At 43.1% G+C, this 17,746-nt stretch overlaps 2 protein-coding genes across 2 annotated transcripts in view; both read right to left on the bottom strand.

Moving 5' to 3' along the window:
* Nucleotides 1-4,070: 4,070 nt before the first annotated feature.
* On the bottom strand, nt 4,071-7,450 carry LOC120046960 (histidine-rich glycoprotein-like). The gene is made up of 2 exons (XM_038992512.1): nt 7,442-7,450; nt 4,071-5,048 (listed from the first exon to the last, which is right to left on the bottom strand). The coding sequence occupies exons 1-2, from the start codon at nt 7,448-7,450 to the stop codon at nt 4,071-4,073; spliced, it is 987 nt and encodes a 328-aa protein (XP_038848440.1).
* A 21-nt stretch (nt 7,451-7,471) lies between these two features.
* The window catches only part of pdgfc (platelet derived growth factor c), a 71,386-nt gene continuing 61,111 nt past the window's right edge, over nt 7,472-17,746 (bottom strand). The window contains exons 4-6 of the mRNA XM_038992936.1: nt 9,852-10,053; nt 9,409-9,626; nt 7,472-8,980 (exon numbers count right to left, since the gene is read on the bottom strand). Of these exons, the coding sequence (XP_038848864.1) occupies nt 8,867-8,980; nt 9,409-9,626; nt 9,852-10,053 (534 nt within the window). The 3' untranslated portion in view covers nt 7,472-8,866. The remainder of the gene's footprint in view (nt 8,981-9,408; nt 9,627-9,851; nt 10,054-17,746) is intronic.

Genomic DNA, 17,746 nt, shown 5'->3' with positions numbered 1-17,746 from the left:
AACAGACTACCCAAACGAACGAACAAACAAAACAGTCCCGTGTGGTAGACACAGACACAGGAACAATCACCCACAAACAAACAGTGAGAACAGCCTACCTTAATATGGTTCTCAATCAGAGGAAACGTCAAACACCTGCTTCTAATTGAGAACCATATCAGGCAACACATTTAACCCAACATAGAAACACATAACATAGAATGCCCACCCCAACTCACGCCCTGACCAACTAAACACATACAAAAACAAGGAAAACAGGTCAGGAACGTGACAGTAACCTCGTAAGCAATTAATTTAGATAATCGTAGGATTTGCTGTGATTAATCGTGATTCATAGCAAATTCTGAATTTGCTTAAATTAAACTGTAATTTAAAAAAAAATCATACAAAAAAACATTACAAGAATATTGACATCTTGATTTTGTCTAAAGTAAAGATTAGCAAAATTTGAAAAATTGAGAAAGCACATTGCATTGTTGTTTTTAGCTATATAGATTGTGTATGGGATGTTTTCATTGTCTTTTGAAAACTTTCAGACAATGCGATTAATCACAATCCCCAAAAATGATGTACAAAATTACACATGTGATCCTCTTAAGGATCTGACCTTGTTTACCAATTTTCGTCTAAAATGACATACCCAAATCTAACTGCCTGTAGCTCAGGACCTTGATCAAGGATATGCATATTCTTGATACCATTTGAAAGGAAACACTTTGAAGTTTGTGGAAATGTGAAATGAATGTATGAGAATATAACACATTAGATCTGGTAAAAGATAATACAAAGAAAAAAACATGTATTTTTTGTTGTTGTTGTACCATCATCTTTGAAATGCAAGAGAAATATCATAATGTATTATGCCAGCCCAGGCACAATTTAGATTTTGGCCACTAGATGGCAGCAGTGTATGTGCAAAGTTTAAGACTGATCCAATGAACCATTGGATATCTGTTCAAAATGTTGTATCAAGACTGCCCAAATGTGCCTAATTGGTTTATTAATACATTTTCAAGTTCATAATTGTGCACTCTCCTCAAACAATACCATGGTATTCTTTCACTGTAATAGCTACTGTAAATTGGACAGTGCAGTGCAGATTAACAAGAATTTAAGCTTTCTGCCCATATCAGATATGTCTATGTCCTGATTTCTTTTGCTACTTACAACCTCATGCTAATCACATTAGCCTTCATTAGCTCAACCGTCCTGCGGGGGGGGAGGGGGGGGGACGACACTGATCCCGTAGAGCAGTGGTTCCCAAACTTTTTATAGTCCCGTACCCCTTCAAACGGCAGCAGGAAGAATTAAGTCATCCACAATAGTATGAGGCTTGCCTGTCCTAGCCACTCGGTAGCTCACCATATAAGACGATTCTAGCCCCTTCTTATTCATGGTATCTGTTGCTTTTATACATGTCTTACTACTCGAAAGTTGTCTTTATTCTCGCTCAAAAAACTCCCGTGGCTTATTTTTCAAATTGTCATGTTTCGTTTCTAATGTCTCCGCAAGAGTGAAGGTTTCCCGTGAGAGAGTAACGGTTAATGTGATTGGATGTTAATTGTTTGACTAGGCTACCTGTATTTGACATTGTGTTGATATTTCGCTGAACACTAGATGGTTTGATTTTATTTTTGGCACTGAAAACAAGGCTACTCAGTCGAGAGAAAAACCCTCACACAAATGTATAGCCCCGTTGGAAAATATAAATGTACTGTTTGAAAATGTGAATAATAAAAATAAAATAAAAATTATTATTATATATATTTTTTAATGTGAATCATCATTTTATTTGGCGTATATCCCCGACGGCATTCGTACACGTACCCCAGTTTTGGAATACCTGCCATAGAGGTTAACTGATTAACTCCGACAGCCATAGTATGAACACATTCTGAGTGCCTTGTATCACATGCCTACAAATGCATTCATAATGTCTTGTGCATTCATAATGTATGTTTTTTAGTGAGTGTTACCGCTTTAACCCAATGGTCAACTTTTCAATGATAGATCTCTTTATTCTGTTTATTTATTTTTACATATGGTGTAATCTTTTTTTAATTTTTTAATTGAGACAGCCTCTGTTGTGATTTTTCCCTCTAGAGTTGATATTAGACACAGAAGTTTCTACGATGTAGGGTGAAGTTCCATTCCCACACTAATGGATAAGGTTAGGATTTGGGGTGGGGAAGCTGATCCTAGATCTGATGGCCATTGAAAGCTAACGTAATGAATCAGGATTCACTGACCTTTGGCCCTAGTTGTTATTAATAATGCATTTTCCTCATGGCCAGGGGGTAATGGGTTTGTGAGTCACGGCATCAACTGTGAGCCTTGTCAGGATGCATCAGGCTAACGCCTAGGTAGCCATACACTACCAATGTATTGTGTTTGTGTTGCACTATGACAAGTTCAGCTGAGTTATTGGACTGACCAATGTTCTTGGTATCGAATTGGTGTTATTTTTTTTTGCTTCTTGAGTACAACGTGATTAAAAAAGCACTAGCAATCAGGTGATTTATCAGGTGATTAAAATGGCAATAAAGCCTGGACAGAGAGATTAAGAAAAAAAAGAGAAAGTCAATAAAGCGTTGTTGTGTATGGTGATTTGTGTGTTTGATTCTGGACTTGCTCTCGCTAACCTCTGGAGGAGATGCAAAAACCTGTCCTTTCTGTGAGGGCGAAGGGGGAGGCCAGTTGGTTTAACATCTAACATCTGAGGAGATGAGGAGTAAGAGCAATGGCCGCACTAACCAAAATGGAGACATCTGTCAAACATTTTAACCTATACTTAACATTAGGCTTTACCTCTACGGTGCTAGCAAACCGTTTCCTGGTACATGATTAATACTAGTCTGATGTCAGAGGGACATTTGATTTCCCAGTGAGGCAGCTGCTTCCTAGAGACTGCAGCACTAGCCAGGCCTATTATTATCAAAATGTAACGTGCACCTGCCAATTTGGCCTCTCCATCGATACATGGACCCAATTAGACATTGGACATGTCATCTGGAGATAGATACTCTCAACAGTATTGCTGCTGGATTCTCCCATCATTCACCTCCAGCATCCAGCGCAGTTATAAACGACTCCCACATCGCAATCGATATTGACCTTCATGTTGAAATAGACACTACTTAGAAAGGATGAAGTAACTGCAGTAGTATACTACGGTGTGGTATTGTGAATCAGAGGTGAAGCTACAAATACGAGCTGTATTCATAAAGTGGCTCAGAGGAGTGCTGATTTAGGACATGTTTTGCCTTAATGAATATGTTTATATAGGGACACACCTGTGTGCACCAACATCCAAACCAAGGACACCTCAGCACTTAAACCTTGAGGGACAACAATCAAGAGAAAAGGTCAAGGAAGCAGGTCTCTCAATTGAAGGTTTTGAAAGAGTCTTTTCATACTGGAATGTATAGGAATCAAGGTGTGTTGAACTAAGAACTCTGATGGCAAACGTGAGGATGATCAATGTGCTTGGATAGAGAGGGGAGTCTCTACACATTTGGGTTCGTGCATGTTTACGATTTATTGAAAGACAGACAGACAGAGATTTTTTCATTGTTGGGACACAATTGCTTGGTTACGTCTCAGGAAAAAAGCGTTTAAATATGTTTGGACATGAACACAAAGTGTTGTAAGTACTACAGTAAATGTTCCACAATATTATTAAGTTTAGACATGAATAAAGACACCTTCACGTAAATTGCACCCTAATATGGAACAGCAGGAGACTGTGAGAAAAGGGGCATTTGGACAAGGGCTTAAATGGTAGAGAACACTGGACTACAGTCAAACACACACACACTTCAACTGTTTCATGTCTAGTGCCAAGCACGGGGTTTTCCCTCCTCCTGCAAAAAAGAAAGAAACAGAAAGTCTGTCCGGGGCCGAGGGAGGGTGTCTGCTTTAATATTATAAAAACCACAGTGGGACTTGCCTGGTTCATGCAGTAGGATCTGGCATCACGCCGGACGCCTGCGAGGCTGTATATTGGATCAGAATAATTGTCTGGGACAGCTATCTGAGATGGACAAATGAGAACCTCCCCCTGATTGACCTCATGTCCCGAGGACTGGATGGAACCATGCTGCACAGTATTTTGATATGTGGTGATACAGGTCCTCCAGGGTGTGGTGATACAGGTCCTCCAGGGTGTGGTGATACAGGTCCTCCAGGGTGTGGTGATACAGGTCCTCCAGGGTGTGGTGATACAGGTCCTCCAGGGTGTGGTGATACAGGTCCTCCAGGGTGTGGTGATACAGGTCCTCCAGGGTGTGGTGATACAGGTCTTCCAGGGTGTGGTGATACAGGTCCTCCAGGGTGTGGTGATACAGGTCCTCCAGGGTGTGGTGATACAGGTCCTCCAGGGTGTGGTGATACAGGTCCTCCAGGGTGTGGTGATACAGGTCTTCCAGGGTGTGGTGATACAGGTCCTCCAGGGTGTGGTGATACAGGTCCTCCAGGGTGTGGTGATACAGGTCCTCCAGGGTGTGGTGATACAGGTCCTCCAGGGTGTGGTGATACAGGTCCTCCAGGGTGTGGTGATACAGGCCCTCCAGGGTGTGGTGATACAGGTCCTCCAGGGTGTGGTGATACAGGTCTTCCAGGGTGTGGTGATACAGGTCCTCCAGGGTGTGGTGATACAGGTCCTCCAGGGTGTGGTGATACAGGTCCTCCAGGGTGTGGTGATACAGGTCCTCCAGGGTGTGGTGATACAGGTCCTCCAGGGTGTGGTGATACAGGCCCTCCAGGGTGTGGTGATACAGGTCCTCCAGGGTGTGGTGATACAGGTCCTCCAGGGTGTGGTGATACAGACCCTCCAGGATGTGGTGATGCAGGCCCTCCAGGGTGTGGTGATACAGGCCCTCCGGGGTGTGGTGATGCAGACCCTCCAGGGTGTGGTGATGCAGGCCCTCCAGGGTGTGGTGATACAGGCCCTCCAGGGTGTGGTGATACAGGCCCTCCGGGGTGTGGTGATACAGGCCCTCCGGGGTGTGGTGATACAGGTCCTCCAGGGTGTGGTGATACAGAGAAACCTAGAGAAACCAGAGACACTGTTCAAAGGTTTTTAGGGTGATGTTAGTGTAATGTTTGATCAGAACGGTTTTGATGATCAATGGATTTGCAGGATACAGTGACATACAGAGGGAAATATCAATGCCCCTTCCTTAGCTGTTTTTGGAAAGACATTAATGCAATATGCCATGCAGGAATCCTGGCCTCCAAGCCTTTGGCACTGTATGATGGGTAGAGCAGGTTGGTTCCTGACGTTGCAGAGATAGCCTATGGTTAGTTATCCCGGACTATATGTTACTGTCTCCAATCTTGACAGATTTGAGTCATAGGTTTATTCATCACACATCCACATGCGGGATAGCGTGCAGGCACACAGTACATACAAACACACACAGTACACACACACGCTCATGCACACATTCGTACAGTACATACTTATACAGAATGTGAACGCACGCACGCACACACACACATTTGTTTTACTATCCTTGTGGGGACCAAATTCAAATTCATATTTTCCCTAACCCTAACCCTTAACCTAACCTTAACCTTAACTCTAACTCCTAACCCCTAATTCTAACCTTAAACCTAACCATAAACCTAAGCCCTAAGACTAAAATAGCCTTTTTCCTTTTGGGGATAGCGTGCAGGCACACAGTACGTACTAACACACACACACAGTACACACACACGATCATGCACGCATTCATACAGTACATACTTATACAGTATGTGCACGCACACACACATTTGTTTTACTATCCTTGTGGGATAATTCCCATTCAAAATCCTATTTTCCCTAACCCTAAACCTAACCCTTAATCTAGCCCTAACTCCTAACCCTAATTCTAAACCTAACCCCTAAGACTAACATATCCTTTTTCCTTGTGGGGACCGGTGAAATGTCCCCACAAGGATATTTAAACCAAAAACACACTTAACCCACCAGTTATTGAGTATAAGTGGGCAATTTATTTTCCACACAGGGTCATTGGGTGTTGCATAACTTTGTTTATGAAATAAATGAAATAAGTATGTAATTGTAGTGTTATTTGTTCACTCAGGTTCGCTTTATCTAATATTAAGTTTGGGTTGAAGATCTGATAACTTTCAGAATCAAAAATATGCAAAATTCTAGAAAATTAGAAAGGGGCAAATTCTTTTTCACAGCAATGTATTTTGGGGCGGGCTTTTGCCCACCGAATACCCACCTGGGGCCAATGGGGTCATGCCTGCTGGGTAGTTATATTTCCAATTAAGTCTGATTTACAACTCTTTCAACAAGAAAGTTATGTTGGTGTCTGTGTATTGCTTTGCTCAAAGTTATACATTTTTATAATTTCTTTTCACTCATGCATGTGATGTTTTCATTTAAACGTGTCTCTTTGTCAATAAGAAACCAACTGAATGATCTTAGTTTCCCATGCCCCTTGTTCATATTATTTTAAAGGGGGGCTGAACTTCCTGATTTGGCCTTTTCTTAGGCTTGGTCATTAAGAAATGCAGCGGCCATGACTGAAGCCAAACGAGTGTTGTCTTGGGGTTCGAGTGTTGTCTTGGGGGGGGGGGGGGGGGGGTTCGCACCTGGCAAGTGTTTGTACATTCACTCTGCCATAACAGTACCCAGTTACAGTCACTCACTCTTCTAGATAACTTGAAACAGTCTAACCAGGTCTTGTGTCTTGAAGTCGCCTAGACTAGCTGGTGCGAGGCAACTTCTTTCACCAATTAGCTTTAGCCAGCTGGTGTGCGACTGTGGCAAATTTGGTTTCACATTGGATAGCCTACCGCTGGGGCTAGTTAGGGACAGTCAATAAATTACACAATGTAAATGGGACAATATTTGTATATACATTTCTCCAATATATAGTTGGTTTGAGGTTAAGTCATTGAAATGTGGAGCTATTGACATTTTAAAATATTGTCCCATGTACATTGTTTAATTTACTGATGTTCCCTAACCAGCCCCATAGGGATATCGAATGTCAAACCAAGTTGACTATGGGCATTACGATGGGGTTGCGTACAGGTGCGCTCCAAATGTATGATTTATTGGGCGCTGCTAGCTGTCGGCATGTGTGCAGTGTTGAAATAAACTCAACCCAAGGAAAACTGTTATGATACAATTTTTTCCTGTCATCTCAAAATTTTTAGTTTTGGATGAAACTGACTTTATGACCAACAACATTATTATATTTACACTTGAATCAATTTTGACACTAGAATAAATGTTACTGAGTGATATCGATGCCACATAGGCCGTTATCAAAACGAGAAGTTTCTTTTTAGGAGCAGTTGCTCTTTAATGGTCATGCCTTTCCTATTTATTTAATGAATGTGGAGAGAGGTTATCATAATTGTTTTGTTATAGAGCGGCAATAAAATACACACAATGGATCCAATCATCCGTTACCTTAGCCATTCCGTCATTAAACAACAACTGTGAATGAAATAGTTTGTTTATTTTCCAACCTCATTAATTGAGGAACATGAGTAGGGTTCCTAGATGACTGGTGCATAAAACAGATATTTACACAGATATCTGACAGTGGTGTGTTGATACTTTGTCCATTAAGTGTATACGGTGTCACAACAGACCTACTGATAGAGCCATATACAGTACATGCCTATGACCATCATCTTATTCTGTTAGATGACTTTGATGTGTAGCCATCTGCCACCAAATGTAATTTCCTCAGTCAAAATTCCCTAATGATACCAATCAGACCATTCCAATATCAATGAAAAACAGAAGCTTTATCTTGTGAGACCAAATGAAAGTCCTTATATTGCAGGGGGCTATGTCAAAATACAAGTACCTATCTCCAGTAAAACACTGACTGATTTATTTCTTCCGTCAGATACAACAACATACATCCTAAAAGGTCATGTTAAATACTTTGGTAGAGAAGAGAACACACCCATATGACATGGACAGACATAGAAATGAATGATATTGAAGAACAACACTCAACTACTGTACAAATGAATGAGAAACTACAATTAATTTCAGCATACAAAAAAAGCATATTGGGCATTAAATTCCCTTTCATTGAACAAATAAATATCTATTATCCACGAATCTATTCTTCCACTCACTAATTGGGGTTATATGAAGTTCTAAAGCAAGCAGATGTTTACACCTTTGCTGAGACGCTATGTACGTTGAAATGCATCTTGGTCTAAGTGTGTAACTATCTCCTCACTGAATACAAGTATCTTTGGTAGAAAAATATGACAGCACAGAAGAACCATGAAAATGAAACATTTACACATAACAGTTTGCACCAGTATGACAGTTCAACATTATTACCACTATTTCACTCCAGAGATCTAATCAGTGGGAAAATGGGGAAAAGAAGTGAGGAATCACTGATAAACAGTGATCCTTTATGGGATTATAAAGTAGCAGAGGAATTGGCCTGAAGGCAGCTCACTTATATACAGAAAGGTACTTGAATGAAGAGGAGCCCAATTTCTCAGATACTCCCTGGCCACGTGTTGAATTTTCACAAGACCCCTTAAAGGTATTTTGCACAAAAAAAGCACAAAAAAATCTCAGAAGCAAAGGGAGAGAGAACCTTCAGAGATTAAAGAATTATTAAGATTGGTCCATCATTCCAGTGCAGTCTATCCATCTCCTGTCTCTTCAATGCACTCAAAGTCAACTACAGGTCCTCCACAGCGGCCAGATCCATCCACAAATGAAGTAGTTCCAGTCAGTTTTTAACCTCGTCCAATTAACAAGAGAACGAGGATTGGCTGGGAGACGCTGGAAGACGCGTTCAGTTTCAAGTGTCTCCTGGGATGCCGGTGGCTCCAGTACACAGGTTTGAGATCAGTCCCAGTCATCTTTGCACACACAGGCACACTCCTCGTGGTGTTCCAGGGGCACATCGGTCATGGACTTCTGCAGGCCTCGGCCCCCGCTTCGGTGCTTCAGCAGGAGAACCTACAGAGGGCGGCGAACCAGAGAGCAGATTGAGAGTTGCCCTCCACCAAAAACAACATCAAACACATTTACATATCATATGTTTCAATTAGCTACATGACAGAAATGTCTCCATGATAGGCTACATTTGTTATACATCAATGACACATTTCAACCACCAAATAACAGGATGTAATTTAGCTTGGGTTTATTATGCTTATCTTTCTGAAAAATAATTAACTTCTTGTATAAGTAGCACATAATCTTACCAGGTAGGTACTTTTAATGACCCTTGTCTAGAAATGCAAACTTTTGATAACTTTCCCAAAATGTCCAGGTTTTCCAGAAATCATGGTTGGAAGATTCCTGGATTTCCAGTGTATTACCTCCTGATTCCAGGAATATTCAAACCTCTGAACTTTGCAACGCTACGTATGCCACATTTTTACCTCATGGTACTTGTTGACTACCCGGGTGGGCACACACTGGCAGTCGAAGCAGCGGTGCGAGCAGCAGGCACAGTTACCCCCGCAGCGCTTCACCAGGAGGCAGCTAGGCCAAAAGATGGCGTCCGTCCTCTTGAGCTCCTCCCTCAGGGAGACGGAGAAGTTGCGCGGCGTGCAGCTGTACAGTCTCACCTCTTCTCTCAACAGGTTGAGATCCACCCCTGTTCAAGAAATAGTTTAATCTCATCACGTCAGCCTAAAATTATTAAACACATTGTACTAAATTCCAAAGAAGGGGCATCAATTCCTAAGTTGACATTACATTGCCATTTTCAAAATGGTAAAACTGTCTTGAAAAAGTTTAAAGTTTTTTCCCTCCATCTCAACATGACAAACTTGTCTTCCACTGCAATTCCTATCACTACAACCCCAGCTGTCAGCCATACCTCTGGATTTCTTGTTGTGGAGGAATGACTTTCCTAGGATGTGCCAAGTGGGCTTGTACAGGTCTTCCATGTCCTGCTGCCATCTCTCGGGCTCCAGATACTTCATGACCTCCTCCACGGTGCTGAGGCCAGCCACGGCCTCAGACAACGCATCTGAGCTCTGCAGAGATGGAGCTGGAGTTACCTCGGGCTTCAATACACTCTAAAGAAAACCGGCACAGGGAAAGACGGGGGGAAAATGTTGTTAGACTTCAGCCTCATGGCCTAACTGAATTAAGCATCAATTAATGGATTATTGTAGAGAGCCCCATACAATTACAGCATTGAATCAGAGGTTTAAACAGAATTATACAGGTATTACAGGCGAAACCCCTGAAAAGTAAGATACGATTTACATAACGAGTGATTGTGCTACAGTGCATTACAAAACTGAACATCAAAGCTCCATTTTGGAATCTATAGATTCCACAGCTCTTCACTTAGATAGATTTCCATCCAGAAATAACTTCAGTAGCAACAAGGTTTAAGCTGAGACTTCTTTCTGTTACAATGAGGGGCAGTATTGTTTGTTTTCTCTGACTGATATCTGCCTAAGACAAGGAATGTCCGTCCTCTTGAGCTCCTCCCTCAGGGAAACAGAGAAGTTGCGCAGCTCTGACGCTCGTCGGATGCGGCAAGGCTTGCAAACCATTACAGACTGCAAAGGGAAGCACAGCCAAGAGCTGCCCAGTTACACGATTCTACCAGATGAGCTAAACTACTTCTATGCTCGCTTCGAGGCAAGTAACACTGAAACATGCATGAGAGCACCAGCTGTTCCGGGAGACTGTGTGATCACGCTCTCCACAGCCGATGTGAGTAAGACCTTTAAACAGGTCAACATTCACAAGGCCGCGGGGACAGATGGATTACCAGGAAGTGTACTGCGAGCATGCGCTGACCAACTGGCAAGTGTCTTCACTGACATTTTCAATCTCTCCCTGTCCGAGTCTGGAATATCAACATGTTTTAAGCAGACCACAATTGTGCCTGTGCCCAAGGACACTAAGGTAACCTGCCTAGATGACTACCGACCCGTAGCACTCATGTCTGTAGCCATGAAGTACTTTGAAAGGCTGGTCATGGCTCACATCAACACCATTATCCCAGAAACCCTAGACCCACTCCAATTTGCATACCGCCCCAACAGATCCACAGATGATGCAATCTCTATTGCACTCCACATTGCCATTTCCCACCTGGACAAAAGGAACACCTATGTGATTATGCTATTCATTGACTACAGCTCAGCGTTCAACACCATAGTGCCCTCAAAGCTCATCAATAAGCTTCGGACCCTGGGACTAAACAGCTCCCTCTGCAACTGGATCCTGGACTTCCTGACAGGCCACCCCCAGGTGGTAAGGGTAGGTAACAACACATCCGCCAAGCTGATCCACAGGGGCCCCTCAGGGAAGCGTGCTCAGTCCGCTCCTGTACTCCCTGTTCACTCATGACTGCACGGCCAGGCACAACTCCAACACCATCATTAAGTTTGCCGATGACACAACAGTGGTAGGCCTGATCACCGACAATGCGAGACAGCCTATAGGGAGGAGGTCAGAGACCTGGCCGTGTGGTGCCAGGACATCAACCTCTCCCTCAATGTGATCAAGACAAAAGAGATGATTGTGGACTAGAGGAAAAAGAGGACCGAGCATGCCCCCATTCTCATCGACTGGGCTGCAGTGGAGCAAGCTGAGAGCTTCAAGTTCCTTGGTGTCCATATCACCAACAAACAAACATGGTCCAAGCACACCAAGACAGTCGTGAAGAGGGCACGACAAAACCTATTCCCCCTCAGGACACTGAAAAGATTTGGCATGGATCCTCAGATCCTCAACAGGTTCTTCAGCTGCACCATCAAGAGCATCCTGGCGGGTTGCATCACTGCCTGGTATGGCAACTGCTCGGCCTCCGACCGCAAGGTACTACAGAGGGTAGTGCGAACGGCCCAGTACATCACTGAGGCCAAGCTTCCTGCCATCCAGGACCTCTATACCAGGCGGTGTCAGAGGAAGGCCCTAAAAATGGTCAAAGACTCCAGCCACCCTAGTCATAGACTGTTCTCTCTGCTACCGCACGCACGGCAAGCAGTACCGGAGCGCCAAGTCTAGGGCCAAGAGGCTTCTAAACAGCTTCTACTCCCAAGCCATAAGACTCCTGAACATCTAATCAAATGGCTACCCAGACTATTTCCATTGCCCCCCCCCCCCCTTTCACACCGCTGCTACTCTCTGTTGTTACCATCTATGCATAGTCACTTTAATAAAGCTACCTACATATACATATTACCTCAACTAACCAGTGCCCCCGCACATTGACTCTGTACCGGTACCCCCCTGTATCTAGTCTCGCTATTGTTATTTTACTGCTGCTCTTTAATTACTTGTTACTTTTATTTCTTATTCTTATCCGTATTTTTTAAAACTCAAATTAAATACATTTTTATTTGTCACATACACATGGTTAGCAGATGTTAATGCGAGTGTAGTGAAATGCTTGTGCTTCTAGTTCCGACAATGCAGTAATAACCAACGAGTAATCTAACCTAACAATTCCACAACTACTACCTTATACACACAAGTGTAAAGGGATAAAGAATATGTACATAAAGATATATGAATGAGTGATGGTACAGAACGGCAGAGGCAAGATGCAGTGGCATAAAAAGTGCATAAAAGTGGCATAGTTTAAAGTGGCTAGTGATACATGTATTACATAAAGATGGCAAGATGCAGTAGATGGTATAGAGTATAGTATATACATATACATATGAGATGAGTAATGTAGGGTATGTAAACATTATATTAAGTGGCATTGTTTAAAGTGGCTAGTGATACATTTTTTTCCATCAATTTCCATTATTAAAGTGAGCTGGAGTTGAGACAGTATGTTGGCAGCAGCCACTCAATGTTAGTGGTGGCTGTTTAACAGTCTGATGGCCTTGAGATAGAAGCTGTTTTTCAGTCTCTCGGTCCCTGCTTTGATGCACCTGTACTGACCTCGCCTTCTGGATGATAGCGGGGTGAACAGGCAGTGGCTCGGGTGGTTGTTGTCCTTGATGATCTTTATGGCCTTCCTGTGACATCGGGTGGTTTAGGTGTCCTGGAGGGCAGGTAGATTGCCCCCGGTGATGCGTTGTGCAGACCTCACTACCCTCTGGAGAGCCTTAAGGTTGTGGGCGGAGCAGTTGCCGTACCAGGCGGTGATACAGCCCGACAGGATGCTCTCGATTGTGCATCTGTAAAAGTTTGTGATTGCTTTTGGTGACAAGCCAAATTTCTTCAGCCTCCTGAGGTTGAAGAGGCGCTGCTGTGCCTTCTTCACAACGCTGTCTGTGTGGGTGGACCAATTCAGTTTGTCCGTGATGTGTACGCCGAGGAACTTAAAACTTACTACCCTCTCCACTACTGTCCCGTCGATGTGGATAGGGGGGTGCTCCCTATGCTGTTTCCTGAAGTCCACGATCATCTCCCTTGTTTTGTTGACGTTGAGTGTGAGGTTGTTTTCCTGACACCACACTCTGAGGGCCCTCACTTCCTCCCTGTAGGCCGTCTCGTCGTTGTTGGTAATCAAGCCTACCACTGTAGTGTCGTCCGCAAACTTGATGATTGAGTTGGAGGCGTGCATGGCCACGCAGTCGTGGGTGAACAGGGAGTACAGGAGAGGGCTCAGAACGTACCCTTGTGGGGCCCCAGTGTTGAGGATCAGCGGGTTGGAGATGTTGTTACATACCCTCACCACCTGGGGGCGGCCCTCAGGAATTCCAGTACCCAGTTGCACAGGACGGGGTCGAGACCCAGGGTCTCGAGCTTAATGACAAGTTTGGAGGGTACTATGGCGTTAAATGCTGAGCTGTAGTCGATGAACAGCATTCTTAAATAGGTATTCCTCTTGTCAAGATGGGTTAGGGCAGTGTGCAGTGCACTGGGCCTGCAGCCTTGCGAGGGTTAACACGTTTAAATGTTTTACTCACGTCGGCTGCAGTGAAGGAGAGTCCGCAGGTTTTGGTAGCGGGCCGTGTCAGTGGCACTGTATTGTCCTCAAAGCGAGCAAAGAAGTTATTTAGTCTGTCTGGGTTGCAAGACATCCTGGTCCGCGACGGGGCTGGTTTTCTTTTTGTAATTCGTGATTGACTGTAGACCCTGGCACATACCTCTTGAGTCTGAGCTGTTGAATTGCAACTCTACTTTGTCTCTATACTGACGCTTAGCTTGTTTGATTGTCTTGCGGAGGGAATAGCTACACTGTTTGTATTCGGTCATGTTTCCGGTCACCTTGCCCTGGTTAAAAGCAGGGGTTTGCGCTTTCAGTTTCGCGCGAATGCTGCCATCAATCCACGGTTTCTGGTTTGGGAATGTTTTAATAGTTGCTGTGGGTACAACATCGCCGATGCACTTTCTAATGAACTCGCTCACCGAATCAGCGTATTCGTCAATGTTGTTGTTGGACGCAATGCGGAACATATCCCAATCCACGTGATCGAAGCAGTCTTGAAGCGTGGAATCAGATAGATCGGGCCAGCGTTGAACAGACCTGAGCGCGGGAGCTTCCTTTTTTAGTTTCTGTCTATAGACCGCGTTGTTGGTTAGGGGCTCGTAAGTAAGCATTTCACTGTAAGTGTCACGGTCGTCGAATGAAGAGAACCAAAGCGCAGGGTGGTGAGCGTACATATTCCTTTTATTTAGAAATGACGCCGACAAAAACAATAAACAAATACAAAACAACCGTGAAGCTTAAGGGCTATGTGCCACAAACAAAGTTAACTTCCCACAAAGAAAGGAGGGAAAAGGGCTACCTAAGTATGGTTCCCAATCAGAGACAATGATAGACAGCTGTCCCTGATTGAGAACCATAACCGGCCAAAACATAGAAATACAAAATCATAGAAAAACAAAACATAGAATGCCCACCCCAAATCACACCCTGACCAAACCAAATAGAGATGTAAAAACGCTCTCTAAAGTCAGGGCGTGATAGTAAGGCTGTTGTATTCGGGGCATGTGACTAATAACATTTCTTTTGAACAGTGTAGTAGATTGACACCTGGGGTATTGGTATCCCCACATGACCAGGATCAATAGGGCTCAGTTTAAAAGTAATGTACAATATAGGGAATAGTGTGCCATTTGGGAACTTGGTTTCATGCATGGTTTCTGCTCACTCTGTCTGACATGTCAGCTTGATGGTAACTTTATGTGGCGATACTGACCTAATTCTGTGTGATTGACAAGTTGAATGAATCACTGACGCCAGCAAGCGAGCACTGATAATATTGACACTTCAGCACTGAAAGTGTAACTTTATTTGGTACATTAATTACTAATGATATCAAACTCCCTATATTTTAGAGGAAGGCTACAGAGTTACAGAGTTAAGCAACATGGCTGAGGCAGAGGTTGGAAAATGTTGTTTATGCAAATGCAGTGATGAGACAAGACCGTAACTACCAATTGGATACCACGAAATTAGGGAGAAAATGGGGTAAAATGTAAAAAAATATATATACAGTGGCAAGAAAAAGTATGTGAACCCTTTGGAATTACCTGGACTTCTGCATAAATTGGTCATACAATTTGATCTGATCTTCATCTAAGTCACAACAATAGACAAACACAGTTTGCTTAAACTAATAACACACAAACAATGATACGTTTTCATGTCTTTATTGAACACACCATGTAAACATTCACAGAGCAGGGTGGAAAAAGAATGTGAACCCTTGGATTTAATAACTAGTTGAGCCTCCTTTGGCAGCAATAACCTCAACCAAACGTTTCTGTAGTTGCGGATCAGATCTGCACAACGGTCAGGAGGAATTTTGGACCCTTCCTCTTCACAAAACTGTTTCAGTTCATCAATGTTCTTTGTATGTCTGGTGTGAACCGCTCTCTTGAGGTCATGCCACAGCATCTCAATCGGGTTGAGGTCAGGACTCTGACTGGGCCACTCCAGAAGGCATATTTTCTTCTGTTGAAGCCATTCTGTTTTTTTGTGTCATTGTCCTGTTGCATCACCCAACTTCTGTTGAGCTTCAATTGGAGGACAGATAGCCTTATATTCTCCTGCAAAATGTCTTGATAAACTTGGGAATTCATTTTTCCGTCAATGATAGCAAGCTGTCCAGGCCCTGAGGCAGCAAAGCAGCTCCAAACCATGATGATGCTCCCTCCACCATACTTTACAGTTGGGATGAGGTTTTGATGTTGGTGTGCTGTGCCTTTTTCTCTCCACGCATAGTGTTGTGTGTTCCTTCCAAACAACTCAACTTTAATTTAATCTGTCCACAGAATATTTTGCTAGTAGCGCTGTGGAACATCCAAATGCACTTTTGCGAACTTCAGACATGCAGCAGTTTTTTGGGGGCAGCAGTGGCTTCTTCCGTGGTGTGAACGGAACACCATTCTTGTTTAGTGTTGTATGTATTGTAGACTCGTCAACAGAGATGTTAGCATGTTCCAGAGATATCTGTAAGTCTTTAGCTAACACTCTAGTATTCTTCTTAACCTCATTGAGCATTCTGCCTTGGTCTCTTGCAGCCATCTTTGCAGTACAGCCACTACTAGGAAGAGTAGCAACAGTGCTGAGATTTCTCCATTTATAGACAATTTGTCTTACCGTGGACTGATGAACATCATGGCTTTTAGATATACTTCTGTAACTCTTTCCAACTTCAAGCAAGTCATCAATTCTTAATCGTGGGTCTTCTGGGATCTCTTTTGTTCAAGGCATGGCTCACATCAGGTAATGCTTTTTGTGAATAGCAAACTTAAATTTGTGAGTGTTTTTATAGTGCAGGGCAGCTCTAACCAACATCTCTAATCTCATCTCAATGATTGTACTCCAGGTTAGCTGACCCCAGACTCCAATTAGCTTTTGGATAAATCATTAGCCTAGGGGTTCACATACTCTTTCCAACCTACACTGTGAATGTTTACATTATGTATTCAATATAGACAAGAAAAATCCAAGAAAAAAATCCAAGTAATTCCAAAGGGTTCACATACTTTTTCTTGCCACTGTATATATACAGTTGAAGTCGGAAGTTTACATACACTTAGGTTGGAGTCATTAAAACTTGTTTTTCAACCACTCCACAAATTTCTTGTTAACAAACTATAGTTTTGGCAAGTCGGTTAGGACATCTACATTGTGCATGACACAAGTAATTTTTCCAACAATTGTTTACAGACAGATTATTTCACTTATAATTCACTGTATCACAATTCCAGTGGGTCAGAAATGTACATACACTAAGTTGACTGTGCCTTTAAAAAGCTTGGAAAATTCCAGAAAATGATGTCATGGCTTTAGAAGCTTCTGATAGGCTAATTGACATCATTTGAGTCAATTGGAGATATACCCGTGGATGTATTTCAAGGCCCACCTTAAACTTAGTGCCTCTTTGCTTGACATCATTGGAAAATCAAAAGAAATCAGCCAGGACCTAAAAAAAAAAGTGAAGATCTCCACAAGTTTGGTTCATCATTGGGAGAAATTATTTACAAACGGCTGAATGTACCACGTTCATCTGTACAAACAATGGTACGCAAGTATAAACACCATGGGACCACGCAGCCATCTTACCACTCAGGAAGGAGTCGCGTTCTGTCTCCTAGAGATGAACGTACTTTGGTGCGAAAAGTGCAAATCAATCCCAGAAAAACAGCAAAGGACCTTGTGAAGATGCTGGAGGAAACAGGTATAGAAGTATCTATATCCACAGTAAATATCGACAACCTGAAAGTCCGCTCAGCAAGGAAGATGCCACTGCTCCAAAACCGCCATTAAAAAACAGACTACGGTTTGCAACTGCACATGGGGACAAAGATCATACTTTTTGGAGAAATGTC

This window comes from Salvelinus namaycush, chromosome 5, assembly GCF_016432855.1.
Source record: "Salvelinus namaycush isolate Seneca chromosome 5, SaNama_1.0, whole genome shotgun sequence".
In the NCBI taxonomy this organism is placed as follows: Eukaryota; Metazoa; Chordata; class Actinopteri; order Salmoniformes; family Salmonidae; genus Salvelinus; species Salvelinus namaycush.
The sequence above is the reverse complement of the archived record's forward strand: the minus strand, read 5'-3'. Positions and strand labels throughout refer to the sequence as shown.